Source organism: Gambusia affinis, linkage group LG18, assembly GCF_019740435.1.
Source record: "Gambusia affinis linkage group LG18, SWU_Gaff_1.0, whole genome shotgun sequence".
Classification (NCBI taxonomy): Eukaryota; Metazoa; Chordata; class Actinopteri; order Cyprinodontiformes; family Poeciliidae; genus Gambusia; species Gambusia affinis.
The window spans coordinates 18,274,929-18,299,276 of record NC_057885.1 but is presented as its reverse complement, the minus strand read 5'-3'; the positions used below and the strand labels follow the sequence as shown (position 1 = coordinate 18,299,276).

The 24,348-nt window shown below is 39.6% G+C and overlaps 1 protein-coding gene and 1 non-coding gene across 5 annotated transcripts; one reads left to right on the top strand and one right to left on the bottom strand.

Moving 5' to 3' along the window:
• Positions 1-306: 306 nt before the first annotated feature.
• rcor2 (REST corepressor 2) lies at positions 307-17,566 on the bottom strand. 4 transcript variants are annotated; one of them, XM_044097635.1, is made up of 13 exons: positions 11,889-12,014; positions 10,447-10,503; positions 9,507-9,587; positions 9,335-9,387; positions 9,084-9,245; positions 7,576-7,700; positions 7,206-7,272; positions 6,880-7,113; positions 6,010-6,087; positions 5,777-5,834; positions 4,260-4,486; positions 2,670-3,034; positions 307-692 (listed from the first exon to the last, which is right to left on the bottom strand). In XM_044097635.1, the coding sequence occupies exons 1-12, from the start codon at positions 12,010-12,012 to the stop codon at positions 2,702-2,704; spliced, it is 1,599 nt and encodes a 532-aa protein (XP_043953570.1). In that variant the 5' UTR covers positions 12,013-12,014; the 3' UTR covers positions 307-692; positions 2,670-2,701. The 4 variants fall into 4 exon arrangements, with proteins under 4 accessions (XP_043953570.1, XP_043953571.1, XP_043953573.1 ...); XM_044097636.1 differs by having other exon boundaries at positions 307-662; XM_044097638.1 differs by lacking the exon at positions 307-692 and adding an exon at positions 17,545-17,566 and having other exon boundaries at positions 1,595-3,034.
• A 6,321-nt stretch (positions 17,567-23,887) lies between these two features.
• On the top strand, positions 23,888-23,969 carry trnal-aag. Its single transcript has one exon. It is a non-coding gene; the product is annotated as a tRNA-Leu (tRNA).
• The last annotated feature ends 379 nt before the right edge of the window (positions 23,970-24,348 follow it).

Genomic DNA, 24,348 nt, shown 5'->3' with positions numbered 1-24,348 from the left:
GTACAATTTGTAACACTAACGGCACATATTCAATCATATTTTCAAATTTGTTGTTACTGTCATTGAACAAGTAGCTGAGTTTATTTTCACTGATTCACAGAAAAGATTAAATCTTTGATTAGTGCACACGCTAGGAAAAGTGACAAAAGGATATTTGAATCCAGTCCAGGACTTAATTTAATTTTCCACATTTGAATAATTTTTTACAAAAACTATTATTCTTGCATGCTACCTACCTCTGTTCTCTCTAGCCTTCCTTTGCATCCAGGATCGATCTCCTCTTTAAAACACAACAGGAGTTAGAACTGTTTGATCATTTTGGTTTTTATTCTAAAATGTTGAACAGAAAATGTTTTTTTCTCTCCACAGTGTAAACAACTTCTCACATAAGGTACAAACAAGCAGGAACCAAAACAAATGAAAAGGAAAAGGCAGTCCTTGTTTGAATCCAAACCAATTGATGGGACTGCTTCTGTTTCCAGTTGGGAATCATGTCCAGGTGAAGGAGAAGAGGACGTTTCAGGTAAACGTGTTGCAGCATTAAAGAAGATATTGATGTAAACAAACAAAAACTGCAGCGTTTCCTCATGATGGACTGGTTTAAGTTATCAAGTGGTTGGGTTTTCAGCAGGAAGTTCCTCCAGGAGGACGCATGCTCTCTCCTGATTGGATCAAACAGGCAGGAAGTCATCCTGATGCACCAATCAGAACTTAGTGATTAGATTTCTGTAAGAGTAAAGCTGCAGTATATAACTTTTAGAAACAAAAACTGTCACTGTCATAGTAAAATATGAAACAGATCATCTTAAAAAAAAGAAAAAAAAAAGATGGGAGCTCCTCCATTGTAATCTGCACAAATCCACTGCTCCAGGTCAGAGACAACCAATCAGAACCAGGAGGAGGGTCTTAGCGCTGTCAATCAACCTCGTATATGGGCTGCTACTACTGTTTAAATTGATAAAAGTAATTTTGGATTTGGTAGCCATGATAACTAGCTTTAGCATTTAGAACTAGATGTAATATAGAAAGGTGGAGGGTGTGAGCGGCATATACATACGTCTGATTGATAGCACTAAGACCTTTCTCCTGGTTCTAATTGGTTGTTTTTGACTGGGCATGACGTATTCTACAGATGGCAGAAGAACCACAGGGAGCTCAATTATTTTAGTTAAGATCATCTATCTCATGTATTACCTTCCAAAAATAATTACCAGTAATTTTTTGTTTGTAAAAAAACAAAAGAGTTGGGTCATTATTTTAGCAAAGTGACAATATTCTGTAAATAAATTGTTAATAAAAGTGCAGTTTCAAAACTTTCCTTTAGAAACTTTTCTTCACTCCTCTGCCTTCATGTTCTCCGCTGGACATCTCACTCTCTCTTCCCATCTGAACGAACCCTCGCTGTGTTGAAGTCTAGTGTCCGTCTCTTCATTTTAAACGCCTCACTGACTCATCTTCCAACGGTAGCAACTTCCACACTGAAGAGTAGCAAATCAAACCTTTTCTGGTTCCACCCAGCCAAATATAATTTTTAGTTTTTATTTTGTCCTCAAAGAGATACTTTTATGTCATCTGGTAAGTGATAATCAAACCATTGATGGAAAATGTGACTTTATTGGATTAATTGGTACTCTGAGGTGCCAGAGGTAAGTAAATTAAAGTTCTCGTCGTCTCATTGCCTCCTTTGTGCTCAGTCGTCATCAGTATGCACGATCTACGCTACTTACAGTCACTAACAGTCTATCTAGGACTCAACCTTAAATATGGCTCCAGTTATACTGAAGAGCTGCAGCTCTTCTTCATTTCTTTTTAACTTAAACTGGAAGCAACAGATTCAACTACCTAAATCCACAACAACAGACTCGGCTTCTCTACGCTTTTGTACCGTTTTTCCTCATCTTTAAAGCTGCAATATGTAACTTTTACAGAATATACTTTTACATATTTGTTGAAACTGCCATTATGTCATATCAATATAGTAGGACAGATCATCTGTGGGGAAAAAAAGCCTCCCAAAAACCTTAATCTTCTCCCAGTGCTAACTAGAAACAACCAATCAGAGCCAGGAGGCGGGTCTTAGCGCTGTCAATCACCTTATGTTTGGCACTACTTATCCTATCCTCACTTTCTCCCCTTGCTCTCTGCTACGCAGCAGCTAGCATAGCCTGTCATGAAAGCTAAGGCAAGTTAACATAGCCACCAATGTCGGCACATAAATGGTTTTCCTGTTTTTTTCTGTGATTAGAACGTTTAGCAGTGAGTTCATCACGTTGACTAACAGCGCTAAGACCCGCCTCCTGACTCTGATTGGTTATTTTTGCTTGGGAGCGTTGCATTTCAGACAGCAATAGTAGCACCGGGAGGAGATCGATCTTTTCACAGATTATCTGCCTCTCAAACTGTCACAACATGGTGACAGTTTCAATAAATATGTAAAAAATATTTTTTTAATAAGAGTTACACACTGCAGCTCTAAGGGTCTAAAAATTTAAAGTAAAGCTCAGAAATAAAAGCGATTTCTTCACATGACCCGTCTTAAAATGCAGATTTGGCTCAGATGTGGGAGACTCCTCCTGTTTTCCAGATGTTCGTGTTTCTCTTACGGTTTGGTGAGTTTTGTGATTCTACCTGTCGGTTGGTGTAGCCGCGGTTTGGAGGTAGCTGTTCACCTGAGCGCCATCATGTGACGAAGAAGCTAGTATCAGTGCGAGTTGGGCTGCTCCACTTTGAGGCCGACCAGCGACGGAGGCATCTGGCATCCAGCGGATGATGAGCTGGGTGGAGAACCCCTGAGGCTGGAGGAGGAAGAGGAGGAGGTGACGGCGGGTCGGATGAGCGGAGGAGGTGGGTGATTGTGCGGTGCTCGGTTCTGGAGCGGCCGCGTCTGGAGAGGCGGCGGCTGGCGGAGGAGGCTCGGGGGGGCGGAGGGCGGGGCCGGGCGCAGCAGAGGAGGGGGCTGGGAGAGAGAGGAAGGGGTGACGGAGGGAGGAGAGGAGGAGCTGCAGGGGTCTGGAGGGGAGTCCTCCATCTTCACCTGAAGAAGAAGAAGAAGACGGTTTGGTTCAGGTGGAAAAGCTTCATCTCTGGAGTTTTTACCTTTGATCCATGAGAGAAACACAAACTGTTTGTTTGGTTTCCGTTTCTCTGAGTAAAGAGGTTTACAAAAGTTTCCCAATCCCCAAAATTAAACTAACACTCAGGTCCAAACAGGTTATGTCTTTATTTTTCTGTGCAAATTGTGACATTTTCATGTAAATTTGTTTCATGCTGCAATATTCTGCCTAAAACCGTCTCTGTGCTGCCCTCTTGGTTGACCAGTGAATACTGCAGTTGAATTTCCTGCAGGTTTATGATTGCTTTTCTTCACACAGCCACGGTTCTCATCTCACACTGACACACGCCCCCTGGTGGCGAGTCAGGAGATGGACTAACAAACACTGATTAACAGCGTTTCTCAGCTTTACTAATGTCTGATTTGGACAGAGTGAAGAGGGTCTCCTCTGCTCCGACTATTGGTGACGATGCCAGAGGAAGCGGAGAAGCTCACCTTAGCTCTCAAGGTTTACTTCAGTGTTTTATAAGCCTGGTGGGTCAGCAAGCTGAGCTTCATGTGTTTGTGACGGTAAAAACGGATTAAGCTGTGTTTATAGTTGATGCATTGAACTGGCAGCGAGGGGGTGCATATCAATTGTGCCCGACTGTTGGCTTCATATGCTAGTATATGCTACTTAAAATAATACATTTCAACATTTTCTTTCCTCTACGACTGTCCCAGTCTGTTGCAGCCTCCAACAGAATTAGTTTTGTTTTGAATTGCATCCAACCTTCCCATCAACTCTGATCAGATTCCCCCTGAGGTAAAACATCCAGCTTAAAACTAAACATCTTGAGACATGTTGCATGTTGTTCAAACCGGTCACCAATCCATAGTAAACCTGCAGGATTTTATTGTATCTATAAATATTCATATTCAAACCGTTCTTAAATTCTGGGCTGTTTTTAAGAAATCATTTCATTTTACTGTAAAACATTTATCACCACAATTGAATTTTTGTTTATCCACTAAGTGGAAATCAAGTGTTTTGCTGTTTTCATTGTTCTTAGCGATTTAAACTTGTTCAAACTGGTGATTAGAAATCATCTGACTAAAAGTAGAAATGTTTTCCATTAGTGAAGTCTTTCATAACCAAACAGATGTTCTGTTTTACCAGAGCTTGCCCCTTCATCCTGACCAGCTGTGATAAAGCCCACAGCCTCACCTCCTCCTCCTCGCCGCCTCCTCCGTCGGCCGCCAGCTCCTCGCTGCTCCGGCGGGCGTCTTTCTGGTCCCGGCTGGTGGCCACCTGCTCGGCGGCCCACTCCCTCAGCACCTCGTCCAGGTTGAAGCGTCGCCGGTAGCTGACGAAGAACGAGCTCACCTGAGGAGGCGTCTTGGTGCCGATCACCTCGGCGATTGCTGTGAAGTCTTTACCGTAGCGACGGATGGCTGAAAAGGAGACGTCAGGTTAACGGATGAAGGAGGAGCTTTGTTTCGATCTACAGTTAACCTCGATGTGAGTACAGCTGCTTCAGACGTTCCTGTGGTTGGGAAATGGAGGGCAGCAAGTCTGCAGCTGCTGGGAGGGAACAAGCCTCACATGTTGACCTTTATGCAGAACCTGAAGGCTTCATGAGTTTCCTCTGCTAACATGTCAGGAGTTTACTGTCAATCTACTATGTTGTCAATAAACAGAAAATGGTCTCTAAGACAGGCTTAAATGTGGCCATTTGTAAAGTAAGATTAAACAGTGGAGTAATCTTAGGATGTTCTCACACCCGATAGTCTGATAAATTTGGTTTGATTTGGTACCACAGTTGCAACATTTGTTATTTTCTGCTGGTGAGGTTCACTCTCACACTGTTCAAACAACCAAATTAATTAAAAAACCTATTACCTTTGCCGCCTGTGGGGGCGCTGCACCAAGAAACACTGAAGGAAACGACACAAAAACCTCTGAGGAAGACATGAGCGCAACTTCCTTCTTCAATAAATGACAACAAAAATGGAGTGGCGTCAGTTTAGTGATTGTGGGATTCCTCTTTTGTTTTTAGCAAAAGACCATGAGCCATTTCTCCCACTAGTGTTAGACTAGAGTGTTTGTTTTAGTTGTATCTAATGTATTTAATGCACTACTGTAGTCCACTTCCTGCTTTTAGAGCGGTCTTAGGTTTGCTTAGCGTTCACATATGTATACAAACCGCAGGAGTTTCATGTTTCACCTCCGTGCTTCATAACTGCTTAAAAATAAACAACGGCACAAAGTGGAAACTGTGAACAATAACAGGTTACGTCACTAATTTGACAGTATTTTGGATAATTAAAACAAAAATCTGATCAATAATTATCGGTAACGACCAATGTGAAAAGCATACATCATGATTGTGGAAATGTGTTTATAAATGAGTATAATTTGAATCCTGTAAGAATTAGATAAAATCCCCAATAAAACAAATCAATGCACGCAGATATCAGCGAAGTTGTTTTTTCACTCATCATCCCAATCATAAATCATTAAATGTGAAATACTGATATGAGATTCATCCCCACTACTAGTGTATGTAAACTTCTGACTGGCTCTGTCTGACTAACTCCAAACCTGAGAGAAGCCGTGAGCAGCAGCAGCACAGACGGCTCCTGTGTGGAGAATATGAATGTGTTGTCTGGCTGCGAGGACAGACAGCAGACTCTGTGGGAGAGGGAGAGGGAGAGGGAGATGACGCTCTGGCTGTTACTCACCCTGCACGGCCAGCAGCTGCTCCTCTGTGGTCCAACGAGAGTTCATCTTCGGGGCAGGCTGAGGAGAAGAAGAAGAAGAAGGGAGAAGACATTTTAGAGTCACTGAGCGAGGCGGCAGGAAGCAAACAGATCAGAACTAATCCATCCTACATGATGGAAAATAAACCTTGGAAGCAGACGAATTAACGGAGAACGTGAAGGAGAAAATGCTTAGGAGACAGATGGAGTTTTACCTCTGCTGGTCTGAAAACGTCGACACCTTCAGTCAGGCTCTGTTTCAAGCTGCTGCTGATCTGTTTGATCGACTGAACCTGAGAAAAAAATAAAACAAGACTATTAGGTTTGGTTTATTTAAAATCACAGCATTACCAGGTTTAAGGCAGCACCGTCCAAACCTTTTAGCCCAGGGAATAAAACAGGCAAATCTAAACTGCTAGCAGTTCACACAACCCATTAAATTAAAAATGCAAAGATGAGTTTTTAGTTTATTTAGTTTTACCTGCTCAAAAAAAACCTTTTTTTGTTTTTTTAATACAGTCTTATATTGTTAAACATGAAAAAGTTGGATTCAGGTCGGATTTGCCATGTGTGAAAGTAGCCATGGAGACTACAAATTTAAATAAAGCTAACAGTGCTACTTGCTAATGTAAAATGGCTGGCACAACAAGAACGCAGAATATTTCTAGACAGGAATTAAAAAGTGCATAAAATTCAACCTAATGCTTTTGTAACCTAACACCAATTGCCAATATTTAAAAGCTGATTTTGGCCAAAACTGATCTTTTTTTGTCTGAAATGTTGCTACATATAGCAAGAAAGTCCCTGAGCTGGTAATGGTGGAATGACTGGTTAACTGGAAACATGCAGACATGACCTGGTGGGTCCATCAGACAAAAAAGAAGGACAATATTAGATTTTTAGACCTTTTTAGAAGTAGATAAGATCAGAGTATAAGATTGGCTTCGCATGTATCAGCTGATCACCAATCTTCCAAAATTAAGAAAATCAGTACACCTTTATTTTCTATATTTCTCTTTATACCTCGCTGTAAATACAGGAGCACACTGAGGACATCAACGTCTTACTGCTGTTCGTAAACCCACCTGTCTCTTGAGCGACACCAGGTGTGTGTCCAGCTGACGTACGGACAGAACCCCGGCATCTTGGGAGGTGGACAGAGCCGTGATGTCGGTCTGGTCCAGGTGCATGCCTTTGGGCGGTCTGCGGCGAGCTCTGAGTGGGTGGTGTCTGTACTGAGCCCCGATGCTCTCCTTCTTCACCGGGCCGGACCGGCTGGGCGGGGCTTTCTCTGCGTTGCTGCTGTTCTGCTTTACGGCCTGAGAGCAGAGAGGAGGCTCCACCATGTTGTCGTTTTTCACCGCATCAGGTAGGAAGTGAGTGATTCAAAGTTGAGATTTGTGGCGCTCACCTCTTTTTTTGCGTCGACCTCGAAGTCGCTTTCTTCACCCGGCTCTCCTTCTTCAACCTCATCGTTGCTGCATGAAAAAAAAAAAAAAAAAGAGAGACAGACTTAGATTAGACAAGAATTGGTCTGAACTGAAGCTCCGTCTCCATCCAGCCTCCTAATTAAATCTACAAATGACGTCTTACACTCTCCACATATCAGCTGGAAGGGGCAGAAATAACGAATCTGCCTCATTTATATTCATGAGAACTGTTTCCCAGGACGACGTAACCATCCGGTGTTATTTAACAAAGAAGTTCTGTAAATGCCACATCTCGTCTGAGATCGTCCTTCTCTCCTTTCGTCCTGCATTTATCAACAGGAGCGTTCTCACCTATCATCTTTCTCTCTCTTGCTGATGAGCCTCCGGGCCTGTCGATCCATGACGGAGGTTCTGGTTCTGGTCTTCTTCCAGCTGTAGTAATACTTCACTAAGCTGGAGATCAGCTTGTCTGGAAGCTACAGAACAAACAAATGTTAGCTGCTTAGAAAAGTTTCCATTACGCTTTAAACTTTTTCCAGATTTTGTCACACTACAGCAACAAATCTAAATTAGAGATGAACCAAAATGAAGGTTTGTGCTGATAACGATTTCTGACATTAATTCTGCTATTATGGCAATATTTACCGATGTGTACTTTGCAATAAATCAATTAATGGCAGAATAAATTCAAATGAGCTTGATAATTTCCATTCTGATAAGTAATATTTTTGAAGGAAAATTTAGCTTACAGAGACTTTATAATCAATTTTATTTCTGGTTTCGGTTGTGTTTTTATTTCCATTGTATTTATCGTTTTATTTGGGATATTTAAAATTTCTTCCACTTCCAGTCTAAAGTGTTCTCCACAAAATTAACTTGCATTATGACACCAATGTCAACATATTACTAGAAAACGGTATCTAAACAACCATATTACTGTTTATTGGAATATTTTTGGGGACAAATTTTCATCCTGCACAATTTTCTGGACAATATGTAAAAAAAAAAAAAAAAAAAAAAACTAATATCAGCTGATGTTGTTGACACCAATATTTCATGCATCCCTTACCTAAATGTATATTATTTGATCCGTCAACAAGCAGTGCATCATTCTGAAGTGATAGAAGTTATAAATAATCTAAAATTGTTTCATGGTTGTTTGGTTTGTTCATGTTGGTCATCTTTGTTCCACTGTGATTAGGGTTAAATTTTAAACATTTCAAAGACATTCTTTCAATAATAGCTTTCTTCCATGACGATCAGATTGGTGGAGTGCAGAATCAATGTTGGTCCTACTAAAATAGATTCTCACACCTGAGCTGTGGATCTCTGCAGCTCCTCCAGAGTCACCATGAGCCTCTTTGCTGCCTCACTGACGAATATTCTCCTTTTCCAGCCTGTCAGTTTAGATCGACTGTCGTAACGTTTTTCACTTTTCTAATGTTCATATGATGGACAGAACGGAGCTTTGAGAAACGTTTAAAGCTTATAACATGAACTTCTTCTCTATTTAACGACAAGAACGGATGCAAACGGCATCATGGAGGAGCACTGTTGTGATTATGTGTTGAAGGCGGAGTTTCTTAAAGAGACAGGCCAATTTCAAGGCATCAAATTTCTTTAACGTTATGTTTGACATAAATATGATATTTTTGTAACAATTGAAGGCAACATAGTTATTTTACTGCCTCTAAGGGTTTTTTGTGGAAAATGTTGAAAATTGTAAATCATTTTACATAAAATCCCAACAAAATACATTACATTTTTTTGATGTAATGTGACAAAAAGGTGAAAAGTTTCAGGCGATGCGTCTGTAGCATCTATAGACCCTCTGTTGTGCGTTTGTTGACGTTTCGCACCATCTGCTGGATGCGGTGGAAGCTCTTGCCGTGGAAGCTGAAGGCCTGCTCAAACAGAACTTTGTCCTCGACCGTCCACTCGTCTGGGAACGGCGTGAAGTTGGCCAGGTCAGCCAGCGAGCGCTCCACGTCGTGTTTGTGCCATAACAACATCCCCAAAGCCTGATGGGAACCGAGAGCCCAGAAATCAGGAACAGAGAAAGGTCAGCAGATGAGTTTTATTATCAGTAACATTCTGGTGTACATCATACCTGCTCCATGTTGTATCCATGTCTTTCTTTAGCCATAAGGATGTACTCATCCACTGCAATTAAATCAAATAATCAGAAAGAAAAAAAAGCTTCCATAAAAAGTTAAAGTTAAACCTTTAGACTAGAAGTTTGGGTTTATTTTGTCAACTTTGTGGAGATGGAAGGAGCTTACACATATTATCTGAGAGCTGAGTGTTGGGACACCAGACCAGCATGCTCCTCTGGTCCTTCTCATTGTAGCGGGCTGGACTGTCTGATGGTCAGAACAGAAAAACTTAATACGTTTCAAATTATTCCTTCAACATCCTTTTCCTCATAAACTCAAAGCAAACATTTACTCTTCACTTCAGGCTAGATCTCATGTTTGATGGGGTTATTTATTACAGACAATTTTTGAGACAATAAACAACCTTTAAAAAAAACAACAACTTTATGGTTAAATCTGATTTCTTTTTTGATAAGTGAATGTGATGTCAGAAAACAAAATAATATGAGGAACTGTTATGAAGTGTTTGTTTCTCCTCAAAATGTAAATGACAGAGCCAAATGGTTTATGATGGGATGCTAACTATCATCCACCAAATTTACAAAATCATACTGTTTTTTTAATTAATTAATCCAGATACAAAAAGGCTGATCAGTTTATCTTTTAAAGTGTAAATCCAAAAGTTCATAATTAATTTAATTCTCCTCATAGGGGTTCAGGGATGGATGGATTGTCACAGATCTACGTCTCAGATGGTGGAAAGGAGGATTCTGTTTAAAAGCAGAATGACGTGGCAGATTTCTTCCTCTGCACTTCCACACCTGAAACATCTTTTGCCAAAATCCATATTTTTCAAGAAATTTCCAGACTGTATGAAATCCTCTCTGCAGCATAATGCATCACTTAATTTCCCTTAATTTAATCGACATTTGTGTTCTCTTTATTATTTAAAATGTAAATAAAACCAAATGTTTCAGTCTTTCATGGAGACGTGGCAGATTTGGCCAGAGGCTCATTTTCATCTACAGTCCCAGATGGTCCAAAAACAGACGAAAACAATAAATCCCATCATTGTTACATTAAAATCCTTCCCCATCCCTTCCACCACCGTCTCTGTCTGGCTTACCTGGTTTGAACTCTGGGATCTGGGCCTGGTAGTCTCCTCCAACTCTGATCATGCTGTCTGTGTATTGGAGAGACGACAGGAGGTTTACAGACAGGAAGTTTACAGTAATCAATGATGAGGCTCAGCTACTTTCAAACCGGGACATAAAACATAAAAATAAATAATCTATAGTTTCTGTTGTCATGAAAGCATTTTCATCCATGCTACTAAGTAGGACCGGGCAATGTGACTTAGAAATAAACTCAATTTTTTTCATTCCAGATCAAAATTTAATTGACTTTTTTTTCTTGCTTTATTTAAAAAAAAGAAATTCAGGGTCAGGCTACAATAAATGTTTAATTTTGAGTATAAAGTTGCAATATTATCAGAATAAAAATCCAATTTTACCAGAAGAACATCTTAAAATTATAAGAAAAAATGCTTCTCTAGAGTTATCAGGATCTGATGTGCTCAATTCAAGTGTCGTTTTCACAATTGTTTCAATTGATAATAATTTTATACTTATGTGTTAAAAGACAAAGTATTTATTTATCTGTTAAACAGATACCAATGCATAACTTCACAAGATGCCAAGTATTGCCCCTTTTAATTTTTTGTTCTCATATATATTACTCCTAATATTACAGATTCATTCTAGAACAATTTAAAACATTTTTTCTTAATATTTGAACTTTATTGCAATATAATTGCTGTCTTGTAATACGACTTTATTTTTGTAATTATAAAAAAGAAAAAAAAATCATAGCCTGGCCCTAATACTTTGTTGCAGAGTTGACCTAAATTTAAAGCCAAAATAAATAGAAACTGTAAAAAACTCATGTCAAACAAGATGTCAGCTTTGGGCGTGCTGACATCGCTCTGAAAAACAGATCCAAGGATTGCATTGATGAAATAAACATCTGATTTTCTAACAATCTGAAAAAACCAAATATATTCATTGCCCAGTCCTATTCTTCTGCAACATCCAAGACGGAGCAACAGCAGAGGCTGGCTTTGAGTAATTAGGGCTGTGCCTCAGCTAACAGGAAGCAGCGCAGACCGGAAGAGTGGACAGCAAGCAGAGGACAGAGACCGTTCAGAAAGACACATTAGGCTTTCCTCAGGGACAGAAGATAGGAACGGAGGAGTAAATGCATCACATGAGTAAAATAGACTGAAGAAGAGGAAACAGGATGTACAAAATCTAGGAAATGTTACAAAATTAAACAGATGTGTCTGATATAAAAGCTAAAACCAAATGAGTGAGTGGCAAGAGAAAAACAGAAGGAAAGATCCATTCAGGCAGTGGGTGACATGAGTGTGGGAAGATGCTGGGGGAGGGGACGCCTTGTAGCACTGCAGCAGTACGACAAACTCCACCAGAACAGCTGGCGTCATCTGGGCCAGGAACATGCATTAAATCAACGGCAGAGAAGAAGAAAAACTGTTCAACAAGTGTCTACCATGAGCGTGCTCTTCATCGCTGCTCTCCTCCTCAGAGTGGGGCTGGCTGCTGCCGTTAGTGACGGTTTTGGCTCTGCTCCTGGACAGGACCCCAGCCCCAGAGCGCTCCATCACTGAGGGCATGACTGCAAAACACACACACACACACACACACACACTCTGAGTGGATCGGTTCTCCAACCCTGACATTTATGGATTAGGTGGGATTATTCCAGCAATAAAACAAAGACTCAAAGTCGGGTTAAATGTAGGAGTTGATAGCTTTTTGAACTTGAAATCCTTGAAAAGCTCAACATTCCCATAAAACAGAACAGGTGCTACATTTTTCCACATTTTCTCCCACTAAGAACACAAACGTCAATGTGTTTTATGAGAGTTTTATGCGTTTGACTGATCTGACTAACTAATGTCCTGCTGACAGGTTGTGCCTCTGCAGCTCCTCCAGAGACAGGAGCATGGGTCCTTTACCTGAGTCTCTGATTAACACTCTCCTTGCTTGGCCTGTTAGGTAAGATGGTGTTTAGGAAAATTCTTTTTTGTTTTGATAAAGGGAGACCATGTTTTGTTACATCTACAGTTGTGCTAGACTCTTTCCATTTTCAGGTGATGGATTAAGGTTGGGATGTTGTTTTATGACCTCTGCTTTCAACTTCTCCCTGCTGTCTTCATGATGCTGTTTTGCTCCACTAACGTTCTCTAACAAATCTCTGTGGCCTTCAGAAAACAGCTGGATTTATACTAAGACTAAATTACAGATGTGGACTACTTACTAATCAGGTATCCTGTGAAGGTAGTTCCTCACACTGGATTTTATTTATAATCATGCACTATTTTGTGTTGGTCCATCGCATAAAATCCCGATAAAATCCATTGAAGTTTGTTACTGTAATTGCTGACAAAACTCAACTCATGATATGTTATTGGTTAGTCTGTAAAACTGTATTATGAACTGTACAAATTTCCCAAAAGAAATTGTTTTTCCTCTTTTCAATGATGATCTCTTTACATCACATGACCTGCTTTGTGCAAGAAAACTCAGAGGGCAGCTGAAAAACTACTTGGTAAAATCAAAATGATGTTTAAATCAAAGCAGGAGAAAAACTTTCGCCCATTACATTTTGCCAGATTCGATTAAAGGAACTAAACTGAAATATCTAATAAGCTATCAGCTTATCAGATATCAACTTACACTCTGCTTTTTCTTATCTGTTGTAAAATAAGACATTTTATTAATGTTTTAAGAAAAGGTGACCTTAACAGTACTATGGGCTTGGGACACATTCTGCGTCATCACTAACAGCCATTAAAAACCTTCAGTTTAATGCCTCCTTAGCTTGTCCGATGCAGGCTAGAATGTGCGTTTGTAAACATTACTTCCAGAATTTGCTTTTATTTAATTAAATCCGTTCTTCCTTCCGTCGACCCAACAAATATTCGCTACTTTACTGACTGCAAACACAAGCATGAAAAGTTATCAATCTTCTCTGGTGATCAACAACAGGGAGGGACATCATGAAATTCTGCACTCATTTTTTCTCTCAGAGCATTAATGTGTCAGAACGCTTAATATAAACCGCACATTTCAAAAGCAAAATCTAGCAGCTCTGTCAGAATAATCAGCTGCGGACCTGTGAGGTTTAGTTTTGTGATGACTCTTGCAAGTAGGTCAGTTTGAGCTGCACAACGGAAACCTGCGCCACCACTACATAGGGTAGCCTCTCTAGCAGCTTTTCCTGGTACATTTTCTGGTCTTCCAGACAACTTCACATGAAACAGTTCTGCTAACAGCCATTCACCTATTGGAGGAAATGTTTAAGTGAAATATTTTCACCTTATACTCCTGTTAAGATTTAGATTATTGTAATTTTTGAAAGAAGCATTGTCAGAGTGACTAGTCTCATTAGAAATATTCCTAATCTCCCAACTAAACTAATTTGTGTTAACCAGAATTATTGTTACCACCTAGTTTTTGAATGAATACCTTAGGGCACACAAAACTCTTTTTCCTTAAAGTTTCTCAAGTCATCCTAGACTTTTTAATGGAAATGATGGGATTACCTCATGCGACTGTTTCTCTGACTTCTACTATTCAACTAACAGCACACTGATGATGAGCATTAACCTTTAAGATTGAGTTGCAAACCCAAACAACACAGCAACCCCCTTTTGGCATCATTTGGTCTTTAGCCAAAATTCATTCTCAGCAAAATCACCATCCTGTACTCCAAGCAGTTCCTAAAAAAATAGATGCAACAGAAACATTTCAGTTTCAGTAATCTAATATATAATTCACCTTTTTAGCTTAATCAGGACATCAGTTTCACTGACATACTGTCACTCTTCAAAATAGGAAAAACAAGAGTACTTGTGCACCGATATGAAAACTTACACCAAAAGCCAATATTCATACTGCTGTTATGAACCGATATTTACCAATATAACATTTATTTATATATGTTAGTAAACGTGATTGTGTTTACTGTTGACACGTAAACGCAAACACAGCAACTACATTTCTTCTCTGCTTCAGTTAAAACATCCCATAATCCTGCACTGCATCGGAGGTGTCTCCCCATCTGGGCCGATGTCAAAACTGGTCGCTAATATTGGCCCAGTTTTACTTTCTTGGACCAATACAGATAAGTTAAAAAATGACTAACATTGACCAATAATCATGCTGGTGTCAATAAACATTATGCAACCCTAACTCAAGGTGCATGGTACTTGTTCTACACAAGACAGGAAATTGATAAATTTGATTAGGCAAAGCAGTAATTAAACATTTATAACAACTGCATCAGGTTAGATCAAGACAACAAGAAAAAAGGCAAAAAATAAATAAAAATTTAAAGTTATTTTTGTATTTTGCAAATTCAAGAGCAGTAGCTTAGTAATTCCTGTTAATATGAGTTTTGTTAAATTTACCAGTATAATTTATACATGGTTAAATTTTTCAAGCACAACTGCTTGAAAAATTATTAAAACATTTTGGATACTTAAAATAGGATGAAACAACTGAAGTGCAAAAAATGTATATGTATTTTAATTGTTTTTTTTATGTTTTAATGGGGTTTTTTTATACTTTTTAAAACTTTAAAGTTCTTGTTAAGGTTTTGTTAATAATGTCTTCCAATAACACATAATTACCTAGTGGTGTATTTAAATTTCCTGTCAACTTTAAACATTTGTTAATTAAAAACACTGGATGACTGCCCTAGTGCCCCCAACACCAGGTTTAAACCCTGAGATTATCATGAATATTTTAGATTTCCTCTTCCTTTTTGTGGCTTAATGTGCAGTGGACCAATGAAGCGAGTTTAAATCCAGTTTATACGTCTTTCTATCCATTGTTTATACATGTTTGTCCTTGGAGGGTCACAAGGAGCTGGATCCCATTTCCACCGGTTAATGGTTGCCAGTCCATCACAAGATAATTCAAGTTAAAACGTTTTGAAGTACTTAAATATCTTATGGTTGTTAAATCTCTGCATTTCATCATTTTATACCAAATATTCTAAAATTAAACATTTTTATAACATTTTAAACTAACCAAAAGCCAAGCAAGTCAGTAAAATCCATCGCAAAAGAAACATAAAACCAACAGCATCTGAGATGAGAGTGGGGGAATATTGCATCAGCCTCTTTAATCAGAGCATTTAAATGTGATTTGAGCAGCTTTAAATCAGAGCTTTTTATTCAGAAGACGCAGAACCACACAGTCCGCCTGGCTTCTCACTAATAATATCAGATTATAACAATCATCATATACAGTCGCCTCCTAAACGCCTGAACTTTCCCAGCCCTTACCCTCAGTTTCACAAACGGAACAAAGCAAGGGGACGCATAGACTCCATAGATTAACCCCACATCTCTCATTCAACACGTTTAATTTGACCAATTTATACATCTGCAGCCGGATGAGCTTTCCAATCAGAGAGATTACGATCACACCAACCAGCAGCTACAGGCAGACAATGCAAGAGGCTCTCTGGAGGTCTTTTGTCTGTCGCTGCTCCCTGAGCCCCCCTCTCCCTCCCAAAGACAACAGCAGCTGCCCCATCCAACTTCACCGGACAGAAATCGCTCACATCAATACTCATAAATAAACTACTACTGCTACAATAAAGATTTTTGACACCCATTAAGCGGGCAATACAAGCATTAATATCGCTCTGGTTCACTTTACTTTCATGGACTTTTCAACGTAGTAGCCTGGAATATGGGTAGCCTCGATCAATATAAACAAGCCAAAACACCTAAAACTAAACCATATAACCTCCATTTATACTTAAAATTGACAAAAATACATAAATCTAAACAAATACATACATAAGATTTTCCTTTAATAACTTTTAAATCGGCATTTTTATATATCCAGACAGGAATTACAACTAAACACACCAAAACATGTTAAAAATAGCACTTCTGAGTACAAATGGTGTTTTATTTGCGTTATTCATAACTTCAGATTCTTACAAATAAGGCCGATTAATAAAGCGCTCATTGGTCTTCAAGTCCTACTGCAGATTACACTTGGCAAAGTTCACATCATGGCTATGGACAGTTTTATTTTTTTAAATAATTTCGAGCTAAGTCTCATATATTTTAAAACCATTTCCATACTACGCATATAAATGTATGTATATGTAGCGTCCAATATTTAAACAAACACTTCAGCGGATTTTCAAAGCAGTCATCATCAGTGTGTGTCAGACTTTAAGGTCCTTTTGTTTCCCCCCCATGCGAAGGTCGCTCTCTCCTACAACTTACAACTTCCACTTTTTCAGCTCTATTTTCCCCCCTAACTGTTTCGGAACCTAACGCTCAGAATAGAAACAGTTTCAACGGTCGGAGTAAGTACCACAAACCGAACGATAAAATAATAAATAAATATATATATACATATATACATCTTAAAAATTAGGCAACACGAACCGCCCTCCCTCCTCACAAAGTGCAGTTGGAAGTCCTCCCCACTTTGCTCGTCGGGATGCTAGCGTTAGCCGCCTAGCTCGCTCGCGGGGCCGGCTCTTAACCCCCCCGCGTTACATTTGTAACGTCGGGTAGTTGGAAGTCGAGGTTACAGTCACACACTCTTACCTGCGTTTCGCTTCTTCTCCGCTTCCCCCCCCCCCACCGGCACTCCAAAACACAAAACTTGTCCGGGTTCCCCGTCCGCGGAAACCAATCCTCTTCAAAGTTGCGAAAGGACGGCAGTTAAAGCATCTACAACGGCTTAATTTGTGCCTAATTGATGAGCGCAGAGAAGTGCAGGGATAGATGGAAGCAGCCGTGAGTGAGTGTGGGACGGACAACACCCGCATAAAAGTGAGGTGGACATCCGCTCCGCCTCTCCCACTTAACCGTTGGGATTGACTGAAAATAGTCCTCTGAAACTATTAAATTGAGATTTCTCTCAACTGTAAATTATATCATAAATATAGGGGCGCACAGTGTTTCATTCATCTATTTAAAAAAAACCTTACTGAAAGGAATATGCTTTCAACCAAGCAGCAACCCACTTCTCTCTAGTCCTTTTATATAGTCAGCATATAACAAAGCGACATCTCATATGAGTATAGTTTAGCAAAGCAATAGTTAAATTAAAGTCCTATCTGCCATCCATCAGATTCCCATAATTTAGGGTCTACTTGCCAGTGTGCTGGCGGAGTGATTCGTCAGCTGTGCATCTCTGTGCAGAGGCAGGCTGTCCAGACTTGCACTGGTGTATGCTTGTTGGAAGAAAGGGTGAGAGTGCTGGGTACAACTGTATGGAGGCCAGGAAGTGCCAGTATTTAAAATAATAAAGGAAAATCAATTGAAATTGTATTTGTGGCTCTTTATAGTGCTGGAATTGCATTCCTAATGGACGCACCATGTTGGAGCATTTCTGTTATGTTCTGATTTGTAGACTTCAGTCCTATTTTTGTTGTTTTTGATTGAGGCAACACATGTTTTGCAACTATTCTTTGTGGTTTTTGATTATGTGGACCTAGAGGGATTCTTTTTCTTACTTTTTAAACTTTTGGACAGTTGTTATGATGAGTCACAATGGCAACAAGGAGTGGTCTTACACCTGTGAGCACCTGATTAGCATCTCAACAACTAAAATTATACCTGCACTACAAATCCAAATCTCAGAGGAGGTGAAAAAGTTGCTGTGTGGATGCAAGGTATGACCAAAGAACAGAGATTTCTAACCATACGGCCAGACAGATTTAACAAGCTGTGGCAAAAGCAAATGTGAAAGAGCAGTGCTTGTCAACAACAGATGGTGACATCCAGGACATTTTATCATTTCTCATGTCTGGATATTGACATGAGATATAGCATATTATAGTACTTAGGTTGTTCTTGATGTATGTACATTAAACAGTAAAAAATAGAAATGCAAAATCAGAAATCACGACTTGGATTATGTATAAATGTAATTTATTTATTTATTCATTTATTTTTGCATGAGCTTACATAGGGCAACTGTCTTTGTTTACAAATGTATAGCCTGGTTACGATGACACCCTTCTGGATGACTACACACCAAAATCAGAATATGAAAGATTCACCTTAGAAATTAAATTGATTTCCTCATTTCTTTTTAAATAAAACAAGTGTTTGTGAACAGTATTCTCGCTTTATGTATTTTCCATCTTCTATTCAAGTCACTGAAGGACTTGAATACTTACTTATTTAGGATGACAACTGAAAGTGAATCTGTCAGCAAGTACTGCAAGAATATGTCAATTTAACCTAATACTAGGAAACAGAAACTCAGGAACAGAAGTCGACACAAAACTTTATGTAAAGCTAGAGTTTTGAAGATGCAGGAGGGACAGGGAAGCTTTTTAGAGTTGATGGGAAGATTATGTAACTAAATGTGGCACAATCCTGGAAGAAAAGTTGTTACAGGCCAAAGAAGACTCAAAACTGGGGTGCAGGAAAACAACCAAAAAGATACATCCAGAGCTTTGTGTCAAAGGATATTCATCTAGTAGAATGGCCTAGTTAAAGTTCAGATCTAGATCGAATTGAGAATCTGTGGTAAGACTTGAAAATTTATGCTCACAGACTCTTTCCAACCAATCTGACCAGGGCCGAATTGTTTTACAAAGAGGAATGAGTAGTAACTATTTTTCAGTTCTTTCACATAAAATTCAGTAAAATATAATGAAGGTTGGGTTTGTAATATGACAAAATGTTAGTGGGGTGAGAATACTTCTGCAGAGCGTTTTACATTTGTATGATTTTAAAGAATCTTTTAGCAATGGGCTCAGTTCAATTCAGTATAATTTACATAGGTTAAGGTCTCTTTGTTAGATGCTCTTCCGTAGCGCACCGCCATCTTTTTTTCCACACTTGGCACATTCATGGCTCCATACTGCTGTGAGTGTGTGTATGTGTGTACAAGTGAGAGAGACAGAGAGGGAGAGAGATAGAGAGAGAGAGAGAGAGAGAGACAGTGTCCCCAGAAGCATGCGTGACTTTGTGCTTGAACTTGCTGTGACTCAGTTGCACAGACTCAGACTGCTCCATTTTATTATTCTTTTCATTTAAAATGTCAAAAGCTTAAGACGAGACCCGGCCTCGTGTCAGCAGACATTTCATTGCATCTGTGTGTGCACCTGTATTCGCACAGGTAGCTGTGTGTGTGTGTGTGTGTGTGTGTGCGTGTGTGTGTGTGTGTGTGTGTGCGTGTGTGTGTGTGTGTGTGTGTGTGCGCGTGTGTGTGTGTGTGTGTGTGTGAGAGAGAGAGAGAGAAAGCAGAATATAGAGCGTTTTTATGGACAGCTGTTGCAACAACCTGCAGTGACCCTCCTCACAAGGGTTACTTGTTGACATGCAGCAGACTGTTACAGACTCCTTCAGCTCCTCTTCCTCCTCCTCTTCCTCATCCCAGCTCATCACCATCTCCTCCATGAGCTTTCTTGTTTTCCATCCCTCCCTTCTCGTTCTCCTCCTCAGTGCTCCTGCTTCCTCCTTCATTTGATTGATTCACCTTCCAGTTTTGTCGGTCTTTTTGCTTCTGTAACTTTCTCTCTTCCTCTTCTCCTCCATGCCCTAATTCCTCTCATCCACCTTCTTTTTCATCTGTTCCTTCCCGTTCATAACCTCACCCTTTTCATGTCCCTACCCTCCTCCTTCTCCAAATCTTCCTCCTCTTCTTCTTGTGTCTTTCCTGCTCTCATCATCTCACTCTTCTACGTTCTCCTCTTCCTCTTTCCTTGCAGTTTCAACAGTGTGTGTTTGTGTGGTGTGCGTACGTGCAAATTCTTCCCTTCCCCTCCCCCAACCAGTTTCGCCTCGCTCACTTCCACCACCTCACCACTCCTTCTCCTCCACCCACCTCTTACCCCACCCTCCCCTCCCCTGCTCCTCTTCCTCCCTCTTCAGTCTCATTTTCACCCTTTGCACCTTCTCTCCTCTCCTCCTCGTCTCCCTTCTCATTAGTCCATCGTCTCTCCGGTCCCTAACATATCTTCACTAATGAACAACTGTTATATATCTCCCTCTCACCACCCTCTTAGCTCCCTCTTTTCATCCACCACTCTTCCTCCTCCTCTTCATCCTCTCTTGTAGCTCGGTGTTCCGCCCATCCTCTCTTTTCCACCACCTCCTTAGCTTTCCACCTGTCTCCTTCCTTCTTCTCGCCTGTCTGTTAGTCTGCTCCTCATGAGTAAAATGTCTGTTTTCCTTTGCATTCCTCTCCACATTTTTACACAACTCATTTCTCCATCCATCCATCCTAGAATCAGACTGAACAGAAAAAAACTCTTCCTGTTGTCGTGAAATCCTGAAATGAAGAGAGCTCTTGGAACAAAAATTCAGGACACAGACTAACAGTCATTAGCTTCACAGATTAGCTTCCTGCTTGGCTTTACAATGACAGAATTTGGATGAATATTTGCATATTTTGGCCTTACAGGGGTTTCTGTTGGGTCATTATAACCAGGTTTACCAATCATCCTTTGATCCTCCTCTAATAAATTATGGTTGCTGAGCAGCGTAGCGAGGCCTCTCCAGCAATTTGTTTTTGTCTTTTTGTTTTGTTTTTTACAAAACACTGCCAGCTAATTCAATAAAATGTGGCCAGAATATGAGTTTAAGTAAATAATTATTTAAACTGTAATTTTTTTTTTACAAAAATATGTTTATAAATTGATCAGTTTGATAATGAACTTTAATTAAAAAGGAACAAAGTACAACTCAAACAAAAATGTCATCGTTTAATGCATTGTGCCAGATTGTAAAAAAAGCTAATTTGCATCTCTTTACTTATAATAGTCTCAGTGATTGGCGTAAAATATGGCAATAATTGCTCACAAGATGATGCAAACATGAAACTTTGCACAGTCAACAAAAGCAATCTGCTGAGAATCAAATGTCCTCCACCAGTTGGACTCTCACTGGGATGCAGGGTTGAACCTAAAGGCCTAACGTTGCATCATGCCAGTGTGTCTGTCTTGTTCTTATGACATTTTTCTGTCCCCCAATCAGTGGACTGTGTTGTGTGATGCCAGTAACTCCTCCCTAACTGTACCGTTGTCCTATGGATCTACAACTGAAGGAGATTGTACACAAAACAGATAAAATAACTTAGCAAACTGTACCAACCCTGGAGAAACAAAGCAAAGCAAACCTCTGAAGTCTTCATGAAACATATATATTTACACTGATAGTAAATCACACACGGTTGGACTTTGAGTGACGTCTCAGAGCAATTTGGTTCCACTGGATTTTAAACATTGTTTGCGTTTTTATTTGCAAAAAATGTCTCCTTTCAGTTCACAGTGGCTCTGCTACATAAAATCCTAGAAAAACACACTGAAATTTGAGTGCAACATGACCAAATGTAGGAATAGTTTTGCAAGACACAGCAAATTAAACTAAATTGACCAGAGTTGATTTAAGGTTTCAGTCCTGAGGGCAGATATCTTCTTATGAAGCACACTGTAGGCTTGTAGACGCTCAGTCTAGGCAATTCTGAGCTCATTCCCATCTTCATCCACTCTGCTCTGGACCTCTCCACACTGCACTGCTGATTTTTTCACTCATCCTCCCCCCCTGTTTCCACCCTTCCTCATCCAGCTGAGTGTGTCTGTAGTTACAGGTATAACAGTATACGTGTGGGTGGAGGTGGTCAGGGGTTTTTATTGCATTTTATTCTCCTCCCCTGCGCCGCTGTGCTTACTGACAGAGACGAGAACATCTGAGCAGAAACCGTCTGGCCTCTCCTGCTGCAGCATGCAATAATAGAATAGGCTTGTTGCAATGAACACAAGGCCTCACTTTCAAATGGGCTTCACTGCGCCCCCTACTGACGATTGGAAAAAAAAGGTGTTTCTGTGAACAGCCAAGAGACAGATTCCCTGAGGACAAAAGACTGTAGGCGGGGTTTGGAGACAAGGCCATCTGCCTGCTGTGGAGATCTGCTGCTAGTACTCTGAGATTCACAGAAACCCCTACACAAAGTCTTTATTTAGGTATTTCAAGAGCTGGGCAATCATCCAATGTCACATGACTAAAATACGTTTTTATACCCCATGCTGAGGCACGAAAGCAATGTTGTTCAATGCCAATTTGATGTTTTAACATGTTGTAGGACATGTTGAAGTGATAAGAATAAGCCAGGCACCCTTTCCTCCAGTGGAGTTCAGTGGCTCCTTGTCAATGTTCTTAAAAGCCTTTTAAAAACCAGCAATGGTGTCAAGCACCTTTTTGTACGAAGTTAGTGCATGTTCGTGCAGCAATCTGCTTTGTCATCACTTTTTTAAAGATAATAATAAATAGCTTAAGTCGCTAATCAAAGGTCAACCAGGTTCTCCCAGATCACCCCAATAAAAATGGTGGAAATAGTTTCTGCTCTGTGGGGCAAAACCTATTGCTTGAATTAACATAAAGATAGAAAAGTACAAATACAAAAAGAACACAAGTCTACAATTTTATCATCATAATTATATCTCATTTTATTAGTATAATGCTTTTAAAGGCACTCAAAGATGCTGTACATCAAAAAGATTAAAAGAAACAGAAGTAGTAACGACAATTATATCTTTATGACCTTTATACATTAAAGTTATGATGGCACTAAGCTACATTATTGCTCCAAGCTCCACTCAAACACTGTTATTATTATTATTATTATTATTATTATTATTATTATTATTATTATTATTATTATTATTATTATTATTATTATTATTATTATTATTATTATTATTATTATTATTATTAACTCTTTGGGACTGGAGTGTGATTTGGCAGTTTAATGTCACTTTACCGCCATCTAGTGGTCGATGTAGCACACTCTTGCTTCAGTGATTTTAAGTCTCGGTGCTTCATAATTTCACTGAAAAACAACGCCTACGGTGACATATGGGATGACTTTACTCCAAGAACACTTTATATAGCAGGACAATTATCAAATTACAGCAGCACATTATTACCCGTTTGATGGGTCAATGTTTTGAAATGGCCTACTCAAAGTCTGGACTTAAATCAGTCTGAGACATTACCTTAAACAGGTCAATCATACTCGGAAAGACTCAGATATGGCTGAATTAAAACGATTTGGCAAACAACAGTGAGAGAAAACTCCTCCATAGTGATGTAAAAGACTTACTGCTAGTTATTGCATTGATGTTAGCCATACAAAACAAGGTATTAACTTTTTTATATTTAGAGCCATGTTGCTTTGAATACGTTTTTCACTTACATATCAAAATCATAATCTGAAAACTGTTTTTGTATTCAGCATGTTATCCCAATTTGGATTAGACAGTTGAACAAGAAACACAGAAAATAAGTAGCTCAAAAGAATAAAAATTGACTGGAAATTCAGTTGTACTTTTTGTTTGTTCGTTGTTGTCATTTTGTAAGCTACTATGCCTCAGTTGTATAACGTGATTAGCATCTTAAAAGCAGAAATATTATCTCAACTGTCCATTTTAAACCGTCCTGACATCAGTTAAGTATGATCCCTGGTGGGAAAGCACGTGTATATGGTAGCGTGGCCGAGCGGTCTAAGGCGCTGGATTAAGGCTCCAGTCTCTTCGGGGGCGTGGGTTCGAATCCCACCGCTGCCAGAAGCAATTTTTTCTCTATAACTCATTGATGTAATCTGATATTTCATGTAATCGACTCTAACTACGCGAAAGCGGACAAAAGTAACTGTTATTTATCAATTTAGCACTTTCTGTGCTTCGTAATGCAAGATCGTGTTCGAGGTAAAAAATGATATTGCAGTTGTTCCATGTTTCAGAAGTTGTCACAGGTTTCGCTTTACTACTTTATCAGGAGTATCAGGAGATCAGGAGTACTCATACTCATGTTTCTATTTAACAGACAGTTCTTAAATTACTTTACACAGATACACCAGAATGTGTCTGTTTCTTAAAGGGGTCGCCTCCTTCAGTTGAATAAAATGCGTGTTTATCTTAAAAACGGCATTAAGTGATAAAAGCC

Bases quoted from the DNA above. Each gene is read 5' to 3' on its own strand.
- rcor2 (XM_044097638.1), bottom strand. From the start codon at position 12,012: ATGCCCTCAGTGATGGAGCGCTCTGGGGCTGGGGTCCTGTCCAGGAGC. The intron at 6,088-6,879 runs GTGGGTTTACGA...TTTTTTTCTCAG, and splicing joins TGGTGTCGCTCAAGAGACAG to GTTCAGTCGATCAAACAGAT. The intron at 3,035-4,259 runs GTGAGGCTGTGG...CTTCTTCTTCAG, and splicing joins GAGGCGGCGAGGAGGAGGAG to GTGAAGATGGAGGACTCCCC.